This window comes from Carex rostrata, chromosome 13, assembly GCF_964058835.1.
Source record: "Carex rostrata chromosome 13, lpCarRost1.2, whole genome shotgun sequence".
In the NCBI taxonomy this organism is placed as follows: domain Eukaryota; kingdom Viridiplantae; phylum Streptophyta; class Magnoliopsida; order Poales; family Cyperaceae; genus Carex; species Carex rostrata.
The window spans coordinates 3,483,332-3,510,834 of record NC_135930.1 but is presented as its reverse complement, the minus strand read 5'-3'; the positions used below and the strand labels follow the sequence as shown (position 1 = coordinate 3,510,834).

General features: G+C 34.5%; 2 protein-coding genes across 4 annotated transcripts; one reads left to right on the top strand and one right to left on the bottom strand.

Annotated features, from left to right (window-relative positions):
• Positions 1–6,476: 6,476 nt before the first annotated feature.
• Positions 6,477–15,662, top strand: LOC144564728 (disease resistance protein RPP13-like). 3 transcript variants are annotated; one of them, XM_078314326.1, is made up of 4 exons: positions 6,477–6,594; positions 10,076–10,755; positions 10,855–11,619; positions 14,342–15,662. In XM_078314326.1, exons 2-4 carry the CDS (start codon positions 10,112–10,114, stop codon positions 15,588–15,590), a joined length of 2,658 nt encoding a protein of 885 aa, XP_078170452.1. In that variant the 5' UTR covers positions 6,477–6,594; positions 10,076–10,111; the 3' UTR covers positions 15,591–15,662. The 3 variants fall into 3 exon arrangements, with proteins under 3 accessions (XP_078170452.1, XP_078170450.1, XP_078170451.1); XM_078314324.1 differs by having other exon boundaries at positions 14,339–15,662; XM_078314325.1 differs by having other exon boundaries at positions 6,501–6,578; positions 14,339–15,662.
• Positions 15,663–15,720: 58 nt separating this feature from the next.
• LOC144564488 (uncharacterized) lies at positions 15,721–18,527 on the bottom strand. Its single transcript, XM_078314085.1, has 5 exons — positions 18,423–18,527; positions 18,090–18,342; positions 17,898–17,995; positions 17,659–17,823; positions 15,721–15,729 (listed from the first exon to the last, which is right to left on the bottom strand). The coding sequence occupies exons 1-5, from the start codon at positions 18,525–18,527 to the stop codon at positions 15,721–15,723; spliced, it is 630 nt and encodes a 209-aa protein (XP_078170211.1).
• Positions 18,528–27,503: the final 8,976 nt, after the last annotated feature.

Sequence of the window (27,503 nt, the reverse complement as noted above, 5' to 3'; positions counted from 1 at the left end):
GGAAGCTGGTAGTTACCTTCCTTTTCGATTTTTTCTTACTTTAATTCTATTTTTTGTTGAATGTATTTGAATGCTGGAACCAACTATACAGCATCTGGCGTATGGTATTGATTATACTGCACTTTTGATTATAAAAGTTGGCATGATGGATTCTACATTATACAATTGAATGTCCTCGATCGGTTTTAGTTATTTTGTTTGCGTAGTCTTTGCTTTCACCTACGTACGTACAAAAAAAAAAAAAATAGTAACGTTATTTTGTTTGCCAATTATTATCGAATAATTTTGTATTGCTCTGTTAATTTGGTGTTTCGTATTATGAGCCTGATAACTTTGATATCTTGTGGAGAATAATTAGTTGGGCCCAGGCCCACCCTCCATTATTTTTGCTATCATAGTCTGTCATAAGATTTTGAATAGAGAAATGTATGAAAATTGTGGCAATGAGTTTCTATCAGACACAGACTCGGCAAATTAAGTCTAATCATGCTGAATAGGACGTACATATTATTCAAACATCAAATCCAAACCGTTGAAATTCATGTATTTTATGAGTGATGAATGTACATGTAAAATTTTTAAAGTTTCGAGTTTATTTGTTACAAGGTCAAGCGGTCAAAGAAATGATAAAAAATGGATATATAAAACAACTTATAAATTAAATTGTAAAAAGTTCATTTATTTGACCGCTTGACCTTGTAGCAAATAGATTCGAAACTTTCAAAATTTTACATGTACATGCATCACTAATGAAGTACATGAATTTCAACAGTTTGAATTAAGCATTTGAAGTCGATCTGATATATTTTTGGAATTGTGCTCACCAAACCCTCTTGGTGAGCACATCACACCCTAGCTTTAGTCTTATTTATAATACACTTTACTTTCATCTTTCAATAATTCAGATTTTCTTATGTAGTTATCTAATGGAGCAAAATAAATGAACTACATATACTGCTAACTAGCTCGTAGTTCCTTTTGTTCATATCTAAATTCCACAAACGCCCTCATTAAGTAACAAATATATAAATCAAAAGAAACCTACCAATTGACAGGGCCGGTTCTGAAGATTTTAGGGTCCGGGGCAGAAAAATATTTGGGACCTTTATATATACAATTTTATTATGAGACTAGCTAATACTCTATAAGTACTTCAACACTATATATCTATTAAGTAATTTTTACATTTTTCAAAGTCCAAACAATCGATCTGAACTATTCAATATGATATCCATAATAAAAATCAGTGTTTTAAAATGCGGCCGCATATGCGTATGCGGTCGGCAGCCGCGCTCAGAACGGCCATGCAGTCATCCCATGCGGTTTTGAGCATGCGGCCGCATATGCGGTCCGAATATGCGGCCATGCGGAATAAAAAAATGCATATACGGATTAAAATGCGGCCATGCGGTCCGAATATGCGGCCATGCAGTCCTCCCATGCGGATCAGCAGCCACCGTTGGATCAGCAATTTTCAAAGTGGCTTAATAAATAGTAAAAAAAATTCAAAAAAATATAAAATTTGGTCTCCAAGCACATATTAATATGGAGAACAAGATGAACGGTTCGGATCGACATTTTGGATTTTTAAATTTTAAATTTGGACCGTATGCATACAAATGCACATTAGTCACACACTCTATATATATATATATATACGTGGATTTTTATTTTAAAATCCGCATATATAAATCCGCATGAAAATCCGCATATGCGTCCGCATACCGCATATGCGTCCGCATACCGCATATGCGGTATGCAGTGGCCTTCCGCATGCATGAACAAAACCGCATTTTAAAACACTGATAAAAAGTGCTCGGAGATCAAATTATATATTTTTTTGGAATTTTTTTACTATTTTTTAAGATAGATAGAAAATTCATTGATTCAGAAGATTCTGAACCATAAAAAATAATTATTTTCTACATACTTTAAAAAATAGTAAAAAAATTCAAAAAAATATATATATAATTAGGTCTCCAAGCACATTTTAATATGGATATCATCTTGAATGGCTTGGATCGACTACTTGAACTTTTAAAATGGAAAAATGACTTATAAGTATATAGTGTTGAAGTACTTATAGAAGCAATTAGGGTTATTCATCAGTTTGGTTCAGTTTCAACTGAACCAAACTAGGCAAACCAAAGTTATAATTTGATTTAAAAAATTAAACCGTACCAAACCGATTTAGCATTGTAACCGAACTGAACCGAACTAAAGTTTTATTTCTATAAGTTCGGTTTCTTCAATTCAAACCGAAATATATTAATTTTTTTATTTAAAGGAATTGATTCATAATAAAATGAAGTATATTAAGAAATAAATAGGGGCACTCCGGACCAAATTCATACACTACTATAATTTCCACTTTTTCCAAGGGTAGCATCTGTATTTCCAAGGGTAGGAAGGGCCCTTGGAAATAAAATCTGGTTTGCTGTCACATCTAACCATTTCCATTAAACCGAACCAAATTCGGCCGGTTCGATTATTTTGGTTTTAAAAATTTCAAACCGAACCGAACCAAAGTTATAATTCGATTTTAAAAAGCAAACCGAACCAAACTATTAAACCAAAAAACCCGAACTGTTTAGTTCAAACTAATTCGGTTCAATTCAAAACCGACTAAACCGGACCCAATGAACACCCCTAGAAGTGATTAGGTGGTCTAGTTTTATTGATATACCAATAGATGATACCTATTTATAGAAAAATTTGAGCCCTAATATTTTATTTATTTTTAATATATACAATTTTGTTTTTATATATAAAAACTATTTTTTTTGAGGCCCCTTGAATTTTGGAGCGTGGAGCGGTCGCCCTGGCTGCACAGCACCAAGGCCGGACCTGCCAATTGATCGAACTAACAAAAAAAAAAAATATATATATATATAGAGTAAGGCTTGGGTGCTATGGATAGCATAGAGGGCTACTGTGCTACGGCTCAATATTCGAGTTTTCATAATCCTAACGGTCAATCCGAACCGTTCATCTTGTTCTTCATATTAATATGTGTTTGGAGACCAAATTTTATATTTTTTGGAAATTTTTTACTATTTTTTTAGCTAGGTAGAAAATCACTTGATCTAAAAAATTCTGCACCATTCAGATATTTGATTTTCTACCTATCTAAAAAAATAGTAAAAAATTTCCAAAAAATGTAAAATTTGGTCTCCAAACACATATTAATATGGAGAACAAGATGAACGGTTCGGATCGACCGTTAGGATTTTAAAAACTCAAATATTGAGTCGTAGCACCGTAGCCCTCTATGCTATACATAGCACCCAAGCCTTACTCTATATATATATATATACTCTCTCTCTCTCTCTCTCTATATATATATATATATAGAGTAAAGCTAGGGTGTGACATGCTCACCAAGAAAGTTTGGTGAGCATAACTCCAAAAGTATATCGGATCAACGTCAAATGCCGAATCCAAACCGTTGAAATCCATGTGCTTCATGAGTGATGCATATACATGCAAAATTTTGAAAGTTTCGAGTTTATTTGCTATACGGTCAAGTGGTCAAAGAAATAATAAAAATTGAATATATAAAATAACTTATAATAAAATGTTTGTTTCTTTGACCACTTGACCGTGTAGCAAATAAACTCGAAACTTTCAAAATTTTGCATGTATATGCATCACTCATGAAGCACATGGATTTCAACGGTTTGGATTCGGCATTTGACGTTGATCCGATATACTTTTGGAGTTATGCTCACCAAACTTTCTTGGTGAGCATGTCACACCCTAGCTTTACTCTATATATATATATATAGAGAGAGAGAGAGAGAGAGAGAGAGAGAGAGTCACTAATGTGCATTCATATGCATATGGCCTGATATGCATACGGTCCAAATTTGAAATTTCAAAATTCAAAACGTCGATCCGAACCACTCATCTTGTTTTCCATATTAATATGTGCTTGGAGACCAAATTTTATATTTTTTTGAATTTTTTTACTATTTATTAAGCTACTTTGAAAATTGCTGATCCAACTGTGGCTGCTCATTTTACTGTTTTGTGAAGCCACTGTTGGATCAACAATTTTTAAAGTGGCTTAATAAATAGTAACAAAATTTGGTCTCCAAGAACATATTAATATGGAGAACAAAATAAACAGTTCAGATCGACGTTTTGGATTTTAAAATTTCAAATTTGAACCGTATGCATATCGGGCCATATGCATATGAATGCACATTAGTCACTTCTCTCTCTTTCTTTCTATATATATATATATATATATATATATATATATATATAGAGTAAAGCTAGGGTGTGATGTGCTCACCAAGAGAGTTTGGTGAGCACAACTCCAAAAGTTCATCGGATCAACTTCAAATGCCGAATCCAAACCGTTAAAATCCATGTGCTTCATGGGTGATGCATGTGCATGCAAAATTTTGAAAGTTTCGAGTTCATTTGCTACACGGTCAAGCGGTCAAAGAAATGAACATTTTATTAAGTTAATTTATAAGTTATTTTATATAGTCAATTTTTATTATTTCTTTGACCGCTTGACCGTGTAGTAAATAAACTCAAAACTTTCAAAATTTTGCATGCACATGGATTTCAACGGTTTAGATTTGATGTTTGAAGTCGATCCGATGAACTTTTAGAGTTGTGCTCACCAAACTCTCTTGGTAAGCATATCACACCCTAGCTTTACTCTATATATATATATATAAGAAACCTACCAATCGTCCTCAATCTATTCGCGAATAAATTTCTCACTGTTCATACGGTCTAAGGAATGGTTGTTTGGCTTGATTAAGAGGGATTCAAGATAAAGGAGCCCTAAGGAGGACGTCCTCAATCGTTTTAGTTATGTTGTTTGCATATTCATATATTGTTTTCACCTAGGTACGTACAAAAAAAAATTGAAAATAGTAATGTTATTTTGTTTGCCAATTATTATGTTTCGTATTATGAGCCTGCTATATCTTTGATATCTTGTGGAAAATTAGTTGGGCCCACCCTCCATTTATTTTGGTATCTTTCTCAACTTTAAATGCAAAATTACTTTTGATTTTCTTTTCAAGTCGTCGTTTTTTTTTTTTTTTTTAAAGGTAAAGTCCATGGAAACTATACAAATGTTTGACACAACTACTTTTAATGATTGTATAGAGAGGTTTAAATGCGTGATACTATATAATCAACATTAATTAGAGGTTTAAATGTTTGAACATAGTAGTTTCAATTGTAACATCAGAGATTTAAATGGTTATAGAATGAAGTTTATAAATTTGAAAATTTAAAGTGTTCATGGAGCTTTACTTAAAAAAATAAATCAAAATGACTCAAAAGTATTTCTCCGTGAATCTCATTTGAAAAAGAAAATATAGTAGAAAATGTTTGTATTTTTAGATTTGTAAAATTAAAGACGGATCTTCAGAAAAAAAAAAATGATCAGAAAAAATAAGAAAAAAGTGTGGTAAAAAGAATATATATTTCATTTTTTGGCTTGGAAATAAAAGTAGTTAAGAGTTAAAACTACATAGATTTAGAATTTAAATGTTTGCAGATAGAGGTTTAAATGCTTGTAAATAGCATTGTAAAATGTTATAAATATAACTTTAAACTAGTTAAAGGACGCACTCGAGTATAATGGTTCGGGAGGCTAGAACATTTCTCTTAAATTTACGTATATTTTTATAAAAAAATTGAAATAAATAAAATAAAAGTAAATTTTTGAAATGTTTTTGGATAAGAAATGGAGAAGTGGAGAATCTATAACCTCTAATTAGTAACAGAAAAATAATGTTTAGATCCAGACCATTTAACCATAATCCAGATCAAACCAATCTAAAATAAAATACATGAGATCTTTTTAATATTCGTTTGAGTTTTGATCATAAAGTCAAGATCTAAACATAATTTTTTTTTTTACTTTTTTATTTTTGAGAATAAGGTGGCAACTTGCCATCTTACAGTTTTTCATTGAAGAAAGAATTTTTTTTTACTTATAAAGTGATGTGATGAATTCGGCAAATGCACTGCACTTGAGTTGGTAGCTTTTGCGAAGTTTTTAAAAAAATATTTAAAGAAGTGGTTAATTAGATAATGATTTATTTAAATATTTTTCAAAGTAAGTATTTCTTATATTTTATATTTACTGAAATATAGTTGATTACAGAGGATTATTTTACAAAATTAATTGTAAAATGAAGCGTTGCTGTTAATTGATTTAAAAAAAAAATTAAAATAAAGCGTAACAATTTTTTATTACCTTTCAACTTAAGTATATATATTTTTTTAAACTTTTATTTAGAAGTACAGCTTTAAAGGTAATGTCTGCTATGTGTACACGTGGCTTTCCCACCGTCGGAAAAGGCTCATCTTAAAGTAGTGGTCCACAGTGCTGTTATGGGTTAGAAATGTGAAGAAAAGACAAAAGTCTATGCCGAGTCAATGCTAATTAGTCAATGTTATGTTTAATTTAATCTACTTATAGTTAGCACCCACTATCAATTATCAAGAGAGAGAGAGAGAGATCTGAATCAGAGACAGAGAGAGAGAATAAACAGAAGGGGGAGCACAAGGGGTCGTGAGAAAAATAACAGGAGCAGGTATCGATTTGTTCTCGTAAGTATTTGTGACTTGAAATTTTATTGATAAATTTATTTAAATCAAAAGTGAGAGAGACTCGTTTCTGGTTTATCTGTGTGAAAACTTCAATCCCTTGCAAATTGCTTTGGTTTAATTAGTTTCCTGTTTCCTTATGTGTGTTTGATCCAGTGTTGTAAATAACGGTATGCGAATATCGGACAAACAGGGTACCGTCAAGTGATTAATCAGAAATAATCGGAAATAATTGATCATAATAAAAAATAATCGGTCAATTAATTGAAAAAAATCTGTAACAGTTTAGTTACTGCCAACAACTAATCAGTCAATTAATCGGTTTAAACAAACTTTTTTTACAACACTGGTTTGATTAATGAAGTTACTGACAATTAGATGCGATTAACTCATTTTTTTAACAATTTTTGTTTTCTAAATATTCAATTTTTGTCTCACAAAAATGTACTTTTAATTTATTAAACATTATCTCAATATGTGAGTAATATCAATTATATTTTTTACTTATCAAATAATTAAATATTATAATACAAACAACATGTATCATTCTGTATGCACTTTCAAACTCTTGATCCAACTGGAATAAAGAATGAATTGAGAGAAACTGTTCTGGATAAAAAAGAAAGAGGAGAGAGACAAGCTCACCGACCAACTTTGAATAAACTTACATAACATTTCGTTGGGTCTCAACTCTCAAGTCCAAGCGGTGCTTTTTTATTTGATGATTGATTGAAAGAATAGAGAATTTTCTCCAGTAATACACACAAAGCACGAGACCTTAAATTTAGGTGGAAGCATTTCCGTATTCCTATTATTTCTTGATCTGTATCTTAAAGTTACCTAGTTATTTGTTACAAATTATTTTATTCGGTATTTTATCTTTACACGTTATAGTTATCGGATAATAAAATGATAGCAAGTAAATAACGAAATAATATTAATATAATAATTATTTTTATTATTTACTAAATAAAATATTGAAACACATTCATTATACACATATAGACGTTATTATTGTAATCTTTTGAAAATTTATTTACGTGTTTTAATAGATAATTAAGTGTAATACAACTATCAAAAGTAGTTGAGCGAATATCAAACGTCAAAGCATTTGAAGAAATAAACTCACATAGACATAGGTATGATTCCTATTTATTACTCACAAAAATTTTCAGTCATTTAATTAATTTGACCGACCTATTAATTGCCATACCTAGGTAATTGTATATTTAATTGTGGTCTATTATTTACAGAGCATGTACTTCATTGTAAAAATGTTTTAAAATTAGTTGTAAATTTGGATGACAGATAATTGAGATCTATTATTTATATGTCATGCATGTACTTAGATCATGATCTGGAATGGTTAGGAAAATCGGTCGATTCCGAGTTGACTTGACCAAGTCGGACCGGAATTGGCCGGAGATGAGTCGATTTTTGCCGAGTTGACTCGGTTGTGCGAGTTATGTGTAAAAAAAAATGATAAAATCGATGATGAATCGAAACAATCGGCCAAATTTTCTCTATTTCTCTTTTGTTTAGAGTCAAATTAAATTGTTTTGATAGTTAAATCGAACCAATTTGTGTTTTTCCATGGATGTCGAAGAGAAATTGGGGAAAAATAGATGCGACTCGGAGAAGAGGAGAAGCTTTAAAGGATTGTAAAATGTTAGATAGACATGGTGTACATGAGGTGTACTGTTATATTTTGACAATATAATTGTTTCACAGTAGACCATGTTGATATCATCTCTTATATAGATAAATGATCCAAACGGATTGTTGTAAATTTGTAATGTTATACTGAATAGAGGGAAAGTATCATCCGCGGAGTTTTTCCGTGCGGAGCTTTTAATCTGGTCCGTTCGTTTCGAATCGGACGGACCAGATCAGATATTGTCCGGACTTTAAAAAACTCAAAATTTGGTGAACCCTTAATCCAGTCCGTCCGATCTGAAACGAACGGACCAGATTAAAAGCTCCGCACGAAAAAAATCCACAGAGAATAGCGTTCCCTGAATAGAGACAGACAAGGGTGTCCTGTATACAACTGTTGACACTCGACTGTGTTTTTTTTTTTTTTTTTTTTTTGGGACTAAACTAAGGGATGGGAGTATGGGATTTACCTAAAAATTCGATTGTTTTGAAAATATAAATGTTGAAATTAAAAAGAAGTATTTCTCCTTTTAAGATTAAATAAGTTTTATTTATTTAAGTAAGAGTGAGTCTCTGGTACTATGCATATCATGGGTTGTTACTGTGCTACGGCTCTATATTCGAGTTTTCAAATCCTAACGGTCGATCCGAACCATTCATCTTGTTCTCCATATTAATATGTGTTTGGAGACCAAATTTTACATTTTTTCAAATTTTTTTACTATTTTTTTAGATATTTAGAAAATCACTTGATCTGAAAATTCTGGACCATCCAAAAACAGTGATTTTCAATAAATCTAAAAAAATAGTAAAACAATTTCAAAAAATGTAAAATTTGATCTCCAAACACATATTAATATGGAGAACAAGATGAACGGATCGGATCGACCATTAGAATTTGAAAACTCGAATATAGAGCCGTAGCACGGTGCCAAATCGTAATATGCATAGTACCATAGACTCACTCTTTAAGTAATATCAGCACAAATTTGATTGTTATCATATTAATGTCTTTATTATTTGAATCAGTACAACAATATCCTCTTTATATTTCAATACACATAATAGTGAGATGATTCAGCTAGGTCGTAGAGCTTTTGACAGTAAAAAAAAATGTTTTAGTCATAATGCTTGTATTATATTATATTAGTGGATTATTTGAGTGTAATATTTTATCTTAACATATTGTTTTTGACAAATTATTTTTTTATCATTTTTTCCTATTTCTTTTAGTATAAAATAAGCTTTTGTTAAAAAAATCCGAGTTTCCGATTCGATTCAACTGATTCCAGACAATTTATCCGATTCCGAATCAACAGTCAAGTGACCGATTCTGATTCCGATTTCAATTTTCATAACCATATTCTAGTGTGATTTTTTTTAAGAAGAAACGATATTGATAAACGTACATAGTGTCCATTAATTGCATAATTGTAATAATAAAAAAGTTGTTTATTTTCAGATAAAATTTATCAGCTTGGTCATCAAATCACACCGTGTGTTAACGGAAGTATTATATTATTGGATGAACCAAAATTCATATACTACAAGATAATAATTATTTATATTTGAGTAATCTTATAAACGCGCGAGTCGCTGTTAGCGAAAGACCCACTAATTAATAGCTCATTCGCTCTCCATAGCTGTTTATTACTGTGATGTTGAGGTAGTACCATCTTGTTGGAGCCTTACAAGTTAACCAGTATATACAGTTTCAAATCTTACCAGTATGCACGGCCAAGAATAATTAATGGTTGTTTAATTTCTTTCCCCTTATTTGTCAAAACACTATTCTTACTCGAATTTATTGGTACAATTGTTCACCCAGTTTGCACGGCCAAGAATAGACGAAGCAACTTGAAAGATGGCCGAAGGGATAGTTACTTTTGTTTTGGAGAAGTTGTCAGATGCTGTTGTTAAAGAGGTTCTACAAATACAAGGCGTTGGCGAGCAAGTGAAAACATTGAGTTGTGAGCTTAGTCGGATTAAATCTTTTCTCAAGGATGCCGACATGATGCAGACCTTAAATGAGAGGCAGAAAAATTGGGTCAATGAGGTCAGAGATGTTACTTACGACATCGAAGATGTTATTGACAATGCCCATTTCTTGAAGGCTCCCGAAAACCCTTCGAAAGAGCTCCCAAGAGGATGTTCTCAAATTGTTAGTGCTGCTAAAAGGATGTGGAGCAAGCGCAAAAGGCTCCCAGCTTTGCACAACCTTGCCGGTGAGATGAATGAGATCCTGGCACGAATTCAGGATATCATACAAAGTAGAGAGAAATATGAAATAACCTTTTCGGGTGAAGGCAGTGGTGAGCGGCTGAAGCTACCGGTCAGGCCCCCTATAGTACCTGACATTGATGATCCTTGTGTTGTCGGCTTCGATCTTGACAGGGACAACATTGTGCAACAGTTACTTGACACAAGCACTAAAAGGCGTGCTATCATCTCCATTGTGGGACCTGGTGGGCTCGGAAAAACCACACTTGCTCGAAAAGTCTACAATAGGTAAATATGATTATATGAAGCAATTGTGTCAATAATTGATTAATAATATGTTATTTCAATCTTTGAAAAACTGATGACCATCTACTTCTTTTTCTACAGCAATGATGTTAAGAGACAGTTTGATGTTCACATATGGGTAGCTATCTCTCAGGAGTTCAATCTAATGGATATTTTGAGAAAGATAATAGAGCAAGTCCAGCCTCTCCTTCCAAACGACCTAGAACGGGGAGAACAACATTTATTGAGAAAGCTTTACGAAACCCTTAATGGTAAGAAGTACCTTCTTGTCTTAGATGATATATGGACAAGTGATCTATGGACTCAAATTGGTGGGGTGCTACCTGATGAGATTGGAAGTGGAGTAATCATAACTACTAGAATCCAAAACATTGTCGGTGATGCTGAACCATATAAACTTCCCTATTTAACTGAGAAACAGAGCTTAGAGCTTTTGCTGAAAAAGGCTCTGCCTAATCGAAATTTGAGTAGAGAGTATCCCGATGATCTGTATGAGCTTGGAGAACAATTTGTTAAAAAATGTGGTGGATTACCCCTTGCATTGGTGGTTTTGGGAGGTTTATTATCAAAAAGACCTGACAATTATGCTGCTTGGAGTAAAATGCTGCAAACTATTAACTGGAGAACTGATGGGAGAGAATGTACTCAGATTATAGCCACCAGCTACAATGATTTGTCATTTGTCTTGAAGTCATGTTTTATGTACCTAGCAGTTTTCCCTGAAGATTATGAAATCGATGCTACAGAATTATTTCAGTTGTGGGTTGCTGAAAGGCTCATACCGACAGAAGAATCCATAACATTAGAGGATACTGCTGAGATCTTCCTAGAGGATCTAGTGCAAAGGTATACTTTCATAGTTCAACATTCTTTTACAGATTCATCTAGATTCGGTTGATTTTTATTTATTTATATTTTTTGTGTGATAAAATATCTTACTTTTAAAATTTAATTGGCTCTTTAACAATAAATTCATACTCTTGACTAACATTTTTCATATAGATTAAGTATACTTTTTAGTTTAAAACAAACATGCCTAAACAGTTTCTTTTGTTGCATTTATCAGAGAACATAATGTTGTGTCGTGTATTTAAGGATATGGTTATACATCTTAGTTTTAACTTTGAAAAATACAGGGAGTAAAATAAATAATGGTGTAGGTTACATTAATATTTGTTTCAATACAGAACTACATTTTTTTTCTCGTTGCACCCTTAATTAGGTAATCCTTTTGTGCTAATTAAAAAGAATCTCTATAATAACTATAAAATCTTCAAAAATAATAAGAAAAACAAATTAGACCCGACAACATGCCTATTGGCAATTATTTCCTTTATTTTGATTGCTTGTTTCATTACATGATTGCTCATTTTGGTAAATGTACTTAATATGATTGGTTTTTGCTCACTCCTAGGGGTGTCAATGATAGCCTTTTAATCGTTTACCCGACTCATATCGTATTCGATAAGACGGGTATGTGTAAGGTTCTTTTTCGTTAGCTTATCGGATATGAATATGGGTAAGATTTTTTTTTTTTTTTTAGCTTATTGGATAAGAGTATGGGTAAGAGCTATTTCATATTTATAACTATATAGGATAATTAATAAATATAAAAAAATTATATGCTAATTTTATTATTTATACATATAACTATGTAATTTTATTATTATAATTAGATTGAATTATATTACATTTCATATAATTTTTAATTAATAATTTATCCAACATTTTATATAGTTTTTTAATTAGTAATTTATGACAAAATTGATTTATGCAATATTTTATTATTTCATTTAATTAATAATATATATCTTTTAAAATAATAATATCAATAATTATAAATGGAATAAAAAAAATATATTTTTTAATATTTTTCTGTTATTAGGAATATGATGTATTTATATATTTATTTATTTCTTATATTTTGTGATTATAAATTATATAAGCTATCAATTCATTAGCTAATTATTGTTATTTGTTTCATTAACTGTTATCTTAATGGATAAGGATATGATATAAATAAGCTAATATTTAATGGGTAAGGATAGAATATGAGTAGGCATGGGTATGAAAATACGACCACCTAACCCGTACCATACACATTGAAACCCCTACTCATTCGAGTACTCATTTTGTTACTCAGTAGCTAGTTTTGCATATTATCCTTTGTTTTACAAAACTTGAATCTTAAATTCAACAAGGTAACTATTGTCTTTTTTTTTTTAGACCTTTTACTTACTTACCTCCGAAATTTTTATTAAATGACCCAAAAATTCTATCAAATTACTCAATCTACTCAAATTTGCGCAGAATCTCGAAAATTGCCCCTTCTGGTTACTAAATAATCGGACTCTATACTTCTTTCCGGTGATTTAGTCACCGGATTTAGAAAAAATTTCTGTTATTTTCTGGTTACAAAATAACCGGAAAGTGGCTTGACCGGTTACTAAGTAACTTTTGTTTGTTTGGCCCCTTTTTTTTTACAAAACATAAATTTAATTTTTAAATTTTTTTTTCTATTGAAATATTAGAAATGTTGAATATATTTCTTTGAAAATAAATGGAATACAATATAATTTGATTTATTAGAAAGACTGCAACAAATAATCTGGATCAATATTTTTCAGACCGGATTTTTACAGTTGTATGAAAAATTAATATATTTCTTTATGTGTTATTGGAAAAAAATAAATATGTTTTGAATATGAGTTATTGATCACGGTTCAAAATACACTTCTAGGTAATACAAAAAATATTGTGATCCTTCTAGTACATTTATTTTCTAAAAAGTTGTATCTATTTTGATAAATATTTTTGAATATCAATCATTAAGTAACTTAAAGTTTTTATATTTTTTTTTTCAAAAATAGATACAATTTTTTAGAAATTAAATGTACTAGAAGGATGACAATATTTTATGTATATACTTAGAAGTGACTTTTGAACCGCGATCAATAACTCATAATCTAAGCATTTTTTTTCCAATAGCACATAAAGAAATATATTAATTTTTCTTACAGCCACGAAAAATCCGACCTGAAAAATGTTAATCCGGATTATTTGTTGCAATTTTTATAATAAATCAAATTATATTTATTCTATCTATTTTGAAAGAAATATATCAATATTTCTAATATTTCAATACAAAAAATATTTTAAAAATTTCTGTTTTGTAAAAAAAAAAAAAAAAAAAGTTACCAAGTAACCGGTCAAACATAGGCAATTACTTTCCGGTTATTTAGTAACCAGAAATCTTCTCTAAATCCGGTGACTAAATCACCGGAAAGAAGGGAGTCCGGTTATTTAGTAACCGGAAGGGGCAATTTTCGAGATTCTGCGCAAATTTGGGTAGATTGAGTAATTTGATAGAATTTTTGGGTATTAATAAAAATTTCGGTACACCCCTACTACAACAGTAACAATTACTGCTTTTCGTTTCTCAACATTTCTTTTCAGTTTACCATATGCACATCTAGTGTTTTGTGGAAGATATACATATATAGTTCTACATACACCTTCTATAATCCAAAGAACTTCGTTTAATTTTCTAATTTCTTTTCAATAGAAGCTTGGTTCAAGTATCAAGGAGATCTCACGTTGGTTCCATCACAAGTTGTCGTATACATGATCTCCTTCGTGAAGTTGCCATCCAAAAGGCCAAGGAGGATAACTTTGTCACAATTTGCTCGAAACCTCCTGACAATTGGATGAGCGTCACCAAGGCACGCCGTGTGGCAGTGCATTACTCGGGTTGCGATGAATTGATGAAACATGCAAATCCAAATCTCCGTTCTTTGTTGTGCTTTGAGAGGCCATTGCCAAATTGCTCTCAGCAAAGGCTGCTTAAGGTGTTGGGTGACATGCATAAGTATCCTTCGGATAACCCAATTAACTTTGAGTGTTTTCATGGACTGACTCATTTAAGGTATTGCAAGCTTGCTGGGAGAGGTTTAATTAACACAACATTTTTTGAGTCGTTCATCAGCGGCCTGAAATTTGTGGAGACCCTTGATTTCGGATATCTACGTGGTATTGGCGAGTTACCTGAATATATATGGAATGTGAAAACACTTCGGCATGTGAAGCTACCGTGGGGTACTTTAGGACCCTCATCCTCTGCCGACTTAAGAACTCTGCAAACACTCTCGGGTGTGAAGAGCCGAGAGTCATGGAATGCACAGTTACCTAAACTACCAAATCTGCGCAGTTTAGGTATCGAAGTGGAGAGCTCGTTTTCGTGGGATTTATTTGCCAAGTTGCTGGACACACTGAAGCATCTAACCTCTCTTCACTTAAATGGCTATCAAGTGCCACTAGAAATAGTCAACATGCAAAGATTTCCATTTTACCAACATTTACAATCTCTGTTTCTATGTGATCTGTCCCCATCCGTTGAAAACAAGTTATCGCTTCAGGTTGGCATGTTTCCCATCCACATCACAGAGCTTACACTCGGCTATCTCCAGTTCAATGTTGATCCGCTGTCAGTGCTAGAGAAGCTATGCAACCTCAGGCGGCTCTGGTTGTGGAAACAAGAGAATCAAAAGATGAGCTGTTCAGCTGGAGGCTTCAAACAGCTACATGAGTTGGAGTTTATGATGCTAGGCAATCTAGAAGAATGGGAGATAAAGGCGGGTGCCATGCCCATACTTAAGGAAGTGACACTACGTTCGTGTGACAAGCTGGGGGTGCCTCTCGGGATTCAGTACCTGTCCAACCTCAAAGAACTCAACGTAGAAAGGTGTAGGAAATTAAAAGTGCACGCAGATGAGATCCGCGACATCTGCAAACATGTTCCCTACAAATTGATCGTTTAATTTAATTTATTTTGGAGGTTTTCTTTCCGTACTGCTATCATTTTATTTTCCTTTTAATGTATTTGTTGTTTACTTTTATTCTGGACTTGTTGAATATGCTTTCAAAATGTAAGATTTACGGCGATTTTTATTAATATCCCTAAAACAAATCAAAATTTTAAAAATGTCCCTGCTCCCAATTTTTTTTTAAAAATGCCCTGACCGCCTGGGCTTCGGGCGGCCCAAAAAAGCCTGTGAGGCGCCACCCCCTGGGGCGCCCCATAAGGCAAGTGAGGCGCCATCCCTAAGGGCGCCCCATGGTTTTTTTGTTTTTTTATATAGATCTTATAATTTTGATTTGAAGAATTTTGTGAAGAAAAACGGATTAAAATTCATAATAAATCCAGGAATTTAAAATTCAAATACATTACTAAATAATACAGTACCGTCGAGTCCATAGAATAAGGTAACATAAAATTCATACAGCAACAACCAGTTCAAATATCAATTATACAAACCGTTACAGTTAAAACATAAAATACTACAACAACATACAATTGGGGTCTAAGCCTTACGAGACGAGGAGCTTGCTCCCTTTTTTTCCTCAGCCCGACGGACGCACGCAGGACACTCCCACGTAGTGAGACGAGCGTCATTCAGCAGATCTGCATGCGGGTCCATGCAATTGGGATGAACAGCTTTGCCACATTTATAACAGAAGAACATATCCACCATATCTCCGTTCAGCTCACATAAGCAGCACTGTCCCCATCCAGGTGGAGGGACCCTGTCCACCCAGCCTTCCATCAGCATTTTTCTAATTGATGGATCAAGAGTGCTCAGAAATGCTTCTTTATTTTTGGGTGAAAACAATCTTTCCAAATTCCTCATCGCGTAGGCTTCAGCCGTCCAAAAATTATTAATGAGTGCTCTTTTTGCTTCGCGTTCGGTTTCAGTTCTTCCTCTATTTTTTCCAACTTTGGGTGCCATTATAACTAGGGTTTCAAGTGACAGCAATTGATTAGGAAGGCTAATTATGTGCGTAATTAAATACTAACTGTACAGTAATCAACGGCTAATTAGAAAATAATTAGAAAATATATAAAAAATAATTGAAATAAATATTTTAAAAATAATTAAAAGAAATATTTAAAAAATAATTACCAAAAATATTTAAAGAATAATTTAAAAAATATTTAAATTACCTGTAGCTGTAGTCGCCCAGAAAATCGCCCGAAATCGCCCGAAATCGCCCGAAATCGCCTTTAGCGCTTTCTCCCTTCTTTCTGCCTTTGAGGTGGAAGGTAGACTGATGTTGGAGTGAGAAGAGAGAGAGAAAAAACGAATAAATAAGCATCCCTAGTGGACTGCCCGTGGCCCAGGCGGTCAGGACCCTAGCAAACTGCCCCTGTCACAGGCGGTCTGCTGGGAGTGTGGGTCGCAAATAGTGAAGAAATTGTAATTACTTGAATATAATTTCTTAGTTTGAATGTAATTACTTGAAGTATACTGTTAAGCTTTTAATTATATTGTTGAACTTTAATTGTATTGTTGGACTTTAATTGTATTGTTGAACTTTAATTGTATTGTTGAACTTTAATTGTATTGTTGAACTTTAATTGTATTGTTGAACTGTGTTATAATAATGAAATGCAAAGTGCAAACAACATAATACCAACATGAACATAAAATAAAAAAACGTAATGTCAACATAATACAGCAGTCCCATAGTCAAAATACTACAGTCAGAAATATATCACAATAAACAAAAACTCTACAATCATCATCTTCGTCTCCTTCCGGATAGAGACAACCTAGGAGCCGCTACGCCCTTGCCATGCCTGTGCGGCTGCACGCGCCTCTGCGGACTCACATCTCGGAGTGCATCCTCTCCCAAATCCTCCTCATCGTCCCCCATATCCTCATCCTCGTCCCCCGTATACATGTGCTGTGTACCTGTCCTGGCTGCCCGTGGATCAAATCCAGCAGCTGACTCTGCATTGGCGGGCTATGTACGCAGCTCCCATGGATCTTGCTCCCAGCTTGCAGAATACGTGGAAGGAGGCGGTGCGCCAAATAATGCAGAGACAAAGCCATCTGCAGTCTGAGATGAACTCCCACCAGCCTCAAAGTCATGCTCCATCTCCACTCCATATCGTGGTCTGTGGGAGCCATACGCCTCTGCATCTGTATCTGCCGGGTCCAGCTCATTTATGCTAAATATGGGATCGGCATTCCAACGAGGTGCTCCATCCTAGATTAAAATAATGTTAGTTTTGCTACATACAAAGAACTCTGCAACAAATAATGGTATAATTGGCGACTGACCGTGCCAAGCTCTACTGCAACTCCGTATTTATTTTTATAAGCATCCCATCCTTGGGTATTCAGCACCCAGTCGTGGAACGCCCAACCTGAGTCATCAGCTGCATAATTGGAAGTTAACTGAGTTAGAACGAACAATTCAACGAAAATACGAATATTGTGTGTGTCGTACTTTTAATATTAACTTGTAATTACCTGCAGGAGCTTGCGGCATCTCATCGCCGTAGACAGGGACTCGTTGATAATCTGGATTTCGCGGTGCAGACTGTATCTCCCGCCAATTGATGTTCTCCCCAGCATCGCGCAGCATGCCAACGAGGCGGCCTTCAAAACCGCCTGTCTCCACGATTGGTGCAGTGTGCTCGAGCATCTGGCATCCTATATATCGCCAAGCATCCTTCGCCATGCACGCCAAGCTGTGTCCAACTCCTCTCATAGCGGTCAACAGCTGCACACAACATGATTATGCCTACAGTAAGTAATCTGGATTTGCACTTTAAAATAAAAGTATGTTTCGGTTTTACTTACCGCGCGAGCATTGATCGGACCCCAGGGCATATAATTGCTGGATGAATCCATCAGCCTACGTCGTAGGGTCTCGCCATAATGGCCTGTCAGGTAGACTGACGGCATGCCCCATCTCTGGTACCGTACGGCATATCTCAGATCCCCGGGACCAGCACCCAACGATGTAGTATCTGGCGGGCTCCATAAGTGCTGCTCCGGATGTCGAGCCCAGTTGTACTGCATGACGAAATGCTGGCTCCAGTCGACTTTAGCCTTAGTGTGCGCCGTTCTGCAAGTGCAATTAATTAGAAAGTAGAGAAACAATGGATATATTAAAGTTAAAAATTAATTAAGTAGATGGTACTTACTTGTGGAACTTGTCGGTAGCATCCTTGCCCATCAACGGGTGCTCCGGGATGAAAGCATCCAAGCCAAACTACCGGGATACCCGATCGGGGTAATGGTACTCCACTATCCAGAAACAGACGACCGGTCCCCGATAATACCATAGATGTGTCTGCTCTAATGTCAGCGGGCTCAGCCATCTGCGCTGATACCATGCACGATACGGAAACCAATCGATATTCCCATCTCGGAGCATCTGGAGCTGACCCCGGACATAAGAAATCCCCCTGCCCCTCTCTTCATGATCGTGATGACTGCCCCATATGGCGGCGTATGCGGGGCATCTGGCTGGCTCAGGGCCTCCCCAATCGGGATGCGGCAATGGTATGACTGGCCGGTTTATGGGCAGATGTGACCACGACCAATGCTGAAGCAGAAGCAGTGGTCCAAAGAGCTGTTTATTCTTGACCTGAAAATTTAACTTACAATTAAATCTAGGTGCTTCTTATCCATCCTTCAAAAACAACGTATATTAATACAGACTTACCAGACAAGCATGACAGAGGCCTCTGTATAAGTGGGCGAGGACAGCTCCACCCCAGTTCCATCTCGATTTTTTCTCTAGGTCCCTCAGCAGGGAGAGGTACATCATCGGAACCGCGTCACCGCTGGAATCCTCGAACATGACAGCACCGCACAAATCCAGCACATATGCTCTAGTATACCTGCAATATAAAATAATCAATGTAAATAATTGAGACGGTTGAGCAACTACTAAGTTAATTTAAAGAGTGTAATAGTACCTCCTGACCGCCTCAATGTCATCAGTATCAACATCTATCTGATTCTGGAAGAAGTGAGACCGGAGTGCCTTTAGAGAAATGCAGTACTCGGAATAACGAAACTCCTCCTCCTCCCCCTTCTTCTTCTTATATTTCTTCTGCAGAGTCTTCGGATCACACCCTAACAACTCCGGTATCATCCTCTGCAGCTCTGGATGGTCTGAGATGCCGCCTATGGGGTCGCCATCGATACGTAAACCCCATAAGGCGCTTACATCACCAAGGGTGACTGTCATCTCCCCGACCGGGAGATGAAATGTATGAGTCTCAGGTCGCCATCTCTCAGCTAGACCCTGCATCAGAGACACATCGATCCTACTCTGCGGCATGGTGGCAAGCTGATACAAGCCGAGGTTCAAGATGTATCGCTGCATTTCTTTATGGGGGACGTACGGAATCTCAGACCTGCGGTGCCTCACCGTAAGCATGACATCGTCCTGTATTTATTATCAATTTGTCAGACTCAAATCGTGCATTTTTTTTAATAACTCAACAGAATGTCATTTTTTAAAGTATAAAATTCACGTACCTCAAGAGATGCCAATGAGACGCGGTGCTTAACATGATGGGTCCATAGAAGAGGACTAAATGTGTCAGGATCATGCACACCATCTGGAAAATCGGCCTGAGACGACGGATCCGCTCCAGTCGGATCCTCAAAACCCCTGCCAGTCGTATCATCATACGACGACGGGCCCTCTCCAGTCGGATCCACCGAGGACGTGCCAGCTCCACTCGGATCCACAGGATCTGCACCCTCTGCAGGCTCAGCTCGTACTCCCCACCGTCTAACTCTAGGCATACTACATTTGCCAAAAAATATTAATCAAAACATACAATTTATATAAAAAATTTTTAATAAGAAGCATATACAATTCTGGGTTTACTTTTTGGGTGTATATGCAATTTGTTTACATAATTAATTCTGGGTTTACTTTTTTTACATAATTAATAAGAAGCATAAACAATTTATGCAATTTGTTTAAACAAAAAAAAATGCATATACATGCAATTTACATACAATTCTGGGTTTACTTTTTTTAGATTTATTGAAAATCATATACATGCAAACATACAATTTATATAATTTTTTTTAATAAGAATTGCATGTATATAATCCAAAAATAATTGTATGTAAATAAATTGCATTTATATGATGTTCAAAAATATACAATTAATTTTGTTGCATGCATATACAATTAATTTACACTTTGCATGTAAGTAAATTGCATGCATACGCAGTTTACAAAAATTAATTTTGTTGAAAATAAATAAACTTTACAAAAAAAAATGCATATACAATTCTGGGTTTATTTTTTGGGTGTATATGCAATTTGTTTACAAAATTAATTTTGCATGTACATGCATTTTTTTTTTGTAAACAAATGCATGCAATTTACTTACAATAAAAAAAATGAGATATAGATGTTTTTTATAAACAAATGCATGTTTTATAAACAAATGCATGCATACAATAAAAAATTATTTTTGTGATACTTCAAAATAATTAGTTTTACTTCAAATCTTTTATATTCATATATACATGTTTTTTATAAACTATCACAAAAATAATTTTCAAAAAATAAATATGCATATTTTTAAATCATAAACCCTAAATTGAAGTGTAAACCCTAAATTTGTAAGTAATTCACAATTGACAACCATAAACCCTAAATTTAACTATAAACCCTAAATTTAAAAAAAAATCACAATTCACAACTACAAACTCTAAATTCAACCATATGTCATTCAAGCAATTTTACCATAAATCATAATCCTAAATTCGAGCAATTGCACCAATTCAAGCAATTCAAGCATCCAATTCAAGCAATCAAGCAATTCAACCATCTAATTCAATCAATCAAGCAATTCAACCATCTAATTCAAGCAATCAAGCAATTCAATCATCTAATTCAAGCATCCAATCGAACCAATTCGACCAATTCAATCAATTCAACTAATTACTAACATTTCACCCTAAACATCGAATCAAACAAAACCGAATCACATTACATCATTTAATCACATTTAACCGAAACCCTAAACCCTAATCTAATGGAAAAAAAGAAAACTCACTTGTTCGATCGAGAGAGAAGCGAATTGAGGCGCGAGGCAGTGACGAGCGTGGTGCGAGGCAGAGAGGGGTCGGCTCGGAACGGCTTCTTTCTTCTTCTTTCTTCTCTTTTTTTCTCTTTTTTTCCTCTTTTTTTCGGCAGAAACAATGGGGGAGAGAGAGGAGGGGCGGCTCACGGGTGGGGTTAGTAGCTGGGCAGTGGGGCGCCAGATGGGGGGGCGCCTTACTGGTGTTGTGGGCCACCATTTGGGCCGGCGCCTCACAGGCTTTTTTGGGCCGCCCGAAGCCCAGGCGGTCAGGGCATTTTTAAAAAAAAATTGGGAGCAGGGGCATTTTTAAAATTTTGATTTGTTTTAGGGATATTAATAAAAATCGCCGTAAGATTTATGTTTCCAATGATTTTTTTTTCGGTACTGTGTTCTAGATATGTATTTCAAAGACGAGACAAAAAGCTATTACGAAAAGAAATTAAAGACTAATTATGTTGATTTGAACATATTCTAGATATGTATCATGGTGGTAATTGTATTGTTTTGCTTCTAACTGCCGAAATATTTTATTCTATTAAATGTAAAATTTGAAATTATACTTCTAGAAAGAAATATTAGAGGAAATCCGGAATTTAAGAGTGCTCAATTTTATATTATGCCGCATAAAAACTTCTAGTTGGGAGAAAGAAAAGAAAAATTAGTGGCCCCTATATGGAAGTCTGGTCCATTTTTCAGTATCAGAATTTTAAATTTCAGCTATTATATATCTCGAAATTTGTTTAATATTATTTTAGAAGTTTGGATTTAAAATTTATATTCATTAAATTAAATGGATATATAATTCTAACGTATACGTCAGACTTAAGCTTTGTGTATAATATTATTCGTTTGATATTCAAAGAGCGAAAAATTATTTTAGTTGTGTTGCTGAGAGTATGCAGGCATAGTCTTTTAACCTCAAGAAAATAATAGTAAGAAAAAAAAATAATAAGCAAATCATGATCCCAATATCATAGAACTTAATTTTCATTTTTCTCTGCAGGCCAACATTCCTGTTAATTGAAGCCTGTTACAGCCCATTTGTTTCAGGCCGAAACAGTTTATTTCGGCCATTCCATTTTTTGGTCCATAGACGTTCATGGACCATATGTGCATAGGAGTCCATGGTAAGCTACGCAACACCACTTAAATTCTCAATTTTTTGGGTAAATTTCACTGTAGGTCACTAAACTTTGTTATTTGTCACGAATTGGTCACTCAAGTTTGATTTGTCCCTTTTGAGTCACTCAACTTTGTTATTTGTCCCAATCAAGTCCCTCTATTTTTTTCATCCAAAATTTTAACGGAATATACTAATTCCGTTAGTATTTTGGATGGAATATGCTCATTCCGTTAATATTTTAGATGGAATAAGTATATTCCGTTTATTTTTTGGATGGAATAGGAATATTCCGTTAAAATTTTGGATGGAAAAGTGTAGAGGGACTTAATTGGGACAAATAACAAAGTTGAGTGACTTAAAAGGGACAAATCAAACTTGAGTGACCAATTCGTGACAAATAACAAAGTTTAGTGACCTACAGCAAAATTTACCCCAAATTTTTTGTTCCCTCCGTGTTTCAAACCAAATTTTTTTTTTTTTTCTTTTGAGAAAAAATATGGGTTTCGTCCGTATTTAATTGATATTCACAGTTACAAATTGTTCTATGAGTTGAGCACCAAAACTCTTAATTAGCCACTATATATGCTAGACTATCTTATATGATATATGCTATTAACAATGGTATTTAATTTAAGTCCTTTGTGTAAGTTTGGTTTAAGTTATGATTATGATTAATCTAAATACCCTTAGTAAAATAATAAAAAATATATATAATAGGAGTATTGTATTCTAGGTTTTTCAAAATTGTCATTCTATTTCGTATCTCATACAATTAATAACCGTACTTGTATTCATGCAACATAGATTGAAGGTGATTGATTTAAACTTATTTTTTGTTTTGCACTTCCAATGTCTTATTTTGCAAACTGCATTATTAATTGTTGGTCGTTTTCTTCATGTTTTCTTTTTCTTTTAATTAGGCGAGCCCGCACCAACCACAATAATTTTTGTCTTAAAAGCAAAATTAGGTGGAACCACCACAAGAATTCTATAATTAATACAGAAAAATGACGTAACCTTATATAGCAACATTTATCAATCAAATATGGGCATGAATCATGTTTTTTCCTCATAAAAATGACATAACCTAGCTATATCACTTGCAACAATGACAAATCATTTAGTAATTTTTGAGAAATTACTTCTTCATATTCTGTTTAGATATGTGAGGACAATTTATTTCACGCCTAGCTTGTTAACTTACAAAAATTTGTTTTACTGACGGATAGACATTGTGCTGAAAAAGATCGAACACCAAAATTTAGTTTTCCACAAAGAACCCTAGGAAAATGGGTATTTCATATTTCATACCCAATTAGAAGTTGCAAGCATGCTACCGTTGAAGAGTGCCCAAGCAACTTTTTGGTAATTTTACAATTTTTACCCTCGGATTTTATTATTGACGAAGAAAATCGTAACCTAGTCGGTCCTAAGTACTACTCTGTTATTTTATTTCATATTCTGTGCTTGTCTTGTGTGAAATATTAGGTGAGCCCACCAGTGAACTGCATTATTGGTAGTTGCTTTCTTTATGTTTGCCTTTCTTTATATAAAAGATATTTTATTTTTTGCTCATCAGCAATTAACAGTGTGTTTTATTTTAAAGTTTAAAAGGTTAAATTAATAGGCCACTTTGCTTCTTTCTCCCGTAGTTTGGAGAAAATGGCATCTGACATTATGATTTTTAATGAAATCGGTGAGCAAACACTAACTTTATTAAAAAGAGTTAAAAATTAAAAATTAATAGGTAACTTTTATGGAGTGCAATTGGGCCACTGAAAAAGCATTCCGTAGCTCCTTTAAATTATTGGATCCCACCGTTGGAAGCTACGACTTATGTTACATTCAGAAATTTTAAAACTTGATTAAATTGATAAACCGATCAATTTGCTTAAATAAAAAGTTTAATTAAATTAACGATCGCTCAGAAATTTTCTGAGCGACTAAAACGAAACTAAAACTTCGTAATATTAATAATGTATGAAAATATGTATGATAAAATTTAGAGATTAGAAATAAAATAAAATATAGCACTAGGAATAAAATTATAATTATTCGGTAAATTAGAAACTTAGAAAAATTCGTTACAATTCTTTTTAAGTTTTAGGAAAGGAGAAATTGATTTAATTAGATTCGTGTAAATAAATAATTAAATTAAATTCCAAAATAAGAGTATAATTATACGAAATAATTCGTATGAGATAAATTATATAAAAGTTACCAATTTCATTTATTTGAGAATTTTGAGGATTTGATTTGATATTTATATATATAGACATAGATACTATCCGATATCGATTTATTCGAATTCTAAAATAATTATTTATAATTATATAAAAGGAAAAGTAAATTATTCAAATCTTAAATTGAGATATAAATATAGGAATTATATGTACGAATATAGCTACAAAAATATTATGAATTTTCGATTCGAAATTATAGTAGAAACAGATTTTTAAACCAATTAAATGACACTATTGAAATTCAGAATTTTTTGGACCTTTGGATTAATCTAACACGGATCTTAAAGGTTGTAATTTAAATGTTGGAATTATATCAACCTCTCAACTAATCTAGCACGAATCTTGATGCATCCTTTTTAATACACCCTCCCCCCTTCCCTCTTTCTCTCCCTCCACGGTGACAGACCCCCTCTCCCCCCAACCCGTGCCCTTCCTCTATTCAGCGCCAACCCCAGGGGGCTCCGCCCCCTCCCCTCTCCCGTCGCCGGCGAACCTATCCAACCCGTCCCCCTTACTCTCCTCTCTCCCTCTCGGGCCGTGAGAGCCCCAGGCCCATTCCCCGCCCCCTCTCCTTCCTTCTCCGCCAAAAAACAGGGGGGGCCCCGCCTCTCCCTTCCGCCCCTGCCACGGCCAGCAGCGCCGCCGCCGCCACAGCCTCATCTCTCCCTTTCCTTCCCGGTCCGACCCGCCAGACCCGCCAGACCCGTCAGACCCGCCTAGGATCTGAAACCCTAGAAATTAGGGTTCGGTTTGGTGCTGCACGAGTGCTTGATTGGTGCTGCCTCGGTGTGCTGGTGCTGTTCTGGTGCTCTCTCGGTGCTAAATTGGTGATTGGAGACGCTTAATTGGGTGTTGGCTGAGTCAATCTTGACGGCCATGAAGTGAGGCCCCACCTCGAGATCCGGCCGTTTTTATCACGTATCCTGCTGCCTTATGAATTCCTGTATCGAGTATATATTCTAATTTTCTATTTGACTTCTCGATTGTGTTGTATCGAATTTATGAATGTTGTGTGTTTGTGTTACTTGGCTTGTGCCTTGCTATTGACTTGTTGATGCTTGTCTTGTGCATTGTTGAACTTGTGGTGTTGTGCTAAATACCGAAGTTGGTACTGTGACTAGTCTGGTTTTGGCATGTTTACCAGTATTTGACCTGACAAGGACCTCGTTGCAATTATTGCAAAATTCTTAGGGTCTGAATTGTAAAGTATATGACTATTGTGAATTTTATGAATGAAGGGGTCAAATTGTAAATATGGTGAAATTGGTGTATAAGGCCGGCCATGCCTATGAATGTTAATATGGAATTGGGCTCAATTAGAATTACTCGAATAAATTAAGTATAAGAGGTGTTATATGAAAATTTGCTTGACTTGTGGTAAATAAATTAAAAAGGGAGGGGCCTCTATGCAAATCTGATATGAAATATGGTTATTTCGGCTTTGAATTGATGTATATTAATTATACTTTGGGCCTCTTCCTTGCTGAGCCGAAATGACATGTATAAAAATGTAGATAATGGATAAAGGGCTATGGACCTTTAATGAATGCATAATTGAATTGCTAAAATTGAATTGGGCTTGTAATTTCATAATTCTTGAAATATGGAAATGAATATGACATGATGTGTATGTGTAAATAAAATTGGATTTCGGCTTTGAGAATTAAAATAATGGACTTGGAGTAAATTGTGAATTGTTAATTAGCGGCTTAAACCCTTGCTAAATTATGGGCTTTTAATTAAATTGAATTGAATTAAAATGATTATAAATGAGCCAAAAGGTATAAAAGAATTGACGAATTAAAATACGGCTTTCGGAATTTAAGTTTGAGAATGTAACCGAACTAAACCAAGTAATCGTATAATATAGGTGTAGGCTCAGTCGAGCCAGATATCGCGAGATAATTCGAGACGCCCGATCCGTAATTAAGCGGTACGCTCGTCATAATAAGGTGCGGGATTCTTGGACTTGTTTGATACTTTATTTTCAGGAATTAAACTGTGTATTCGTTTGTCATGTTGAATATCATTGATTGCATCACTGAATTGCGTAGAGCATTTGCATAGCCCAATTAAATTAAACTCGAATTGATCTGAATTGAATGATTTGCATGCTGGTATGGTTATAGGTTATGTTGATCTATTGTGATCTGATTTTGATTGAAAGTCACCACGAACTGTGTATGTGAATGTATGTGAATGTATGTGAATGTATGTGAATGGATTTACGAAGTTAAGCACTTGGATCCAATGAATTTGCCAAGTCGGGCTGTATGCTGACTTGGATTCCCAGGATCCTAAATGGCCTTAGGTGAACAGCCCTCGATATTCTCAGTACCGGTTGGGACGAGGGAGGGTGATTATGTTATGAGATGTGTGATTGGAAATCGTGGGTGACTTGTGTAACGTCTATGGCCCGGTAGCATTTTCCTACGTGTTAATGCAT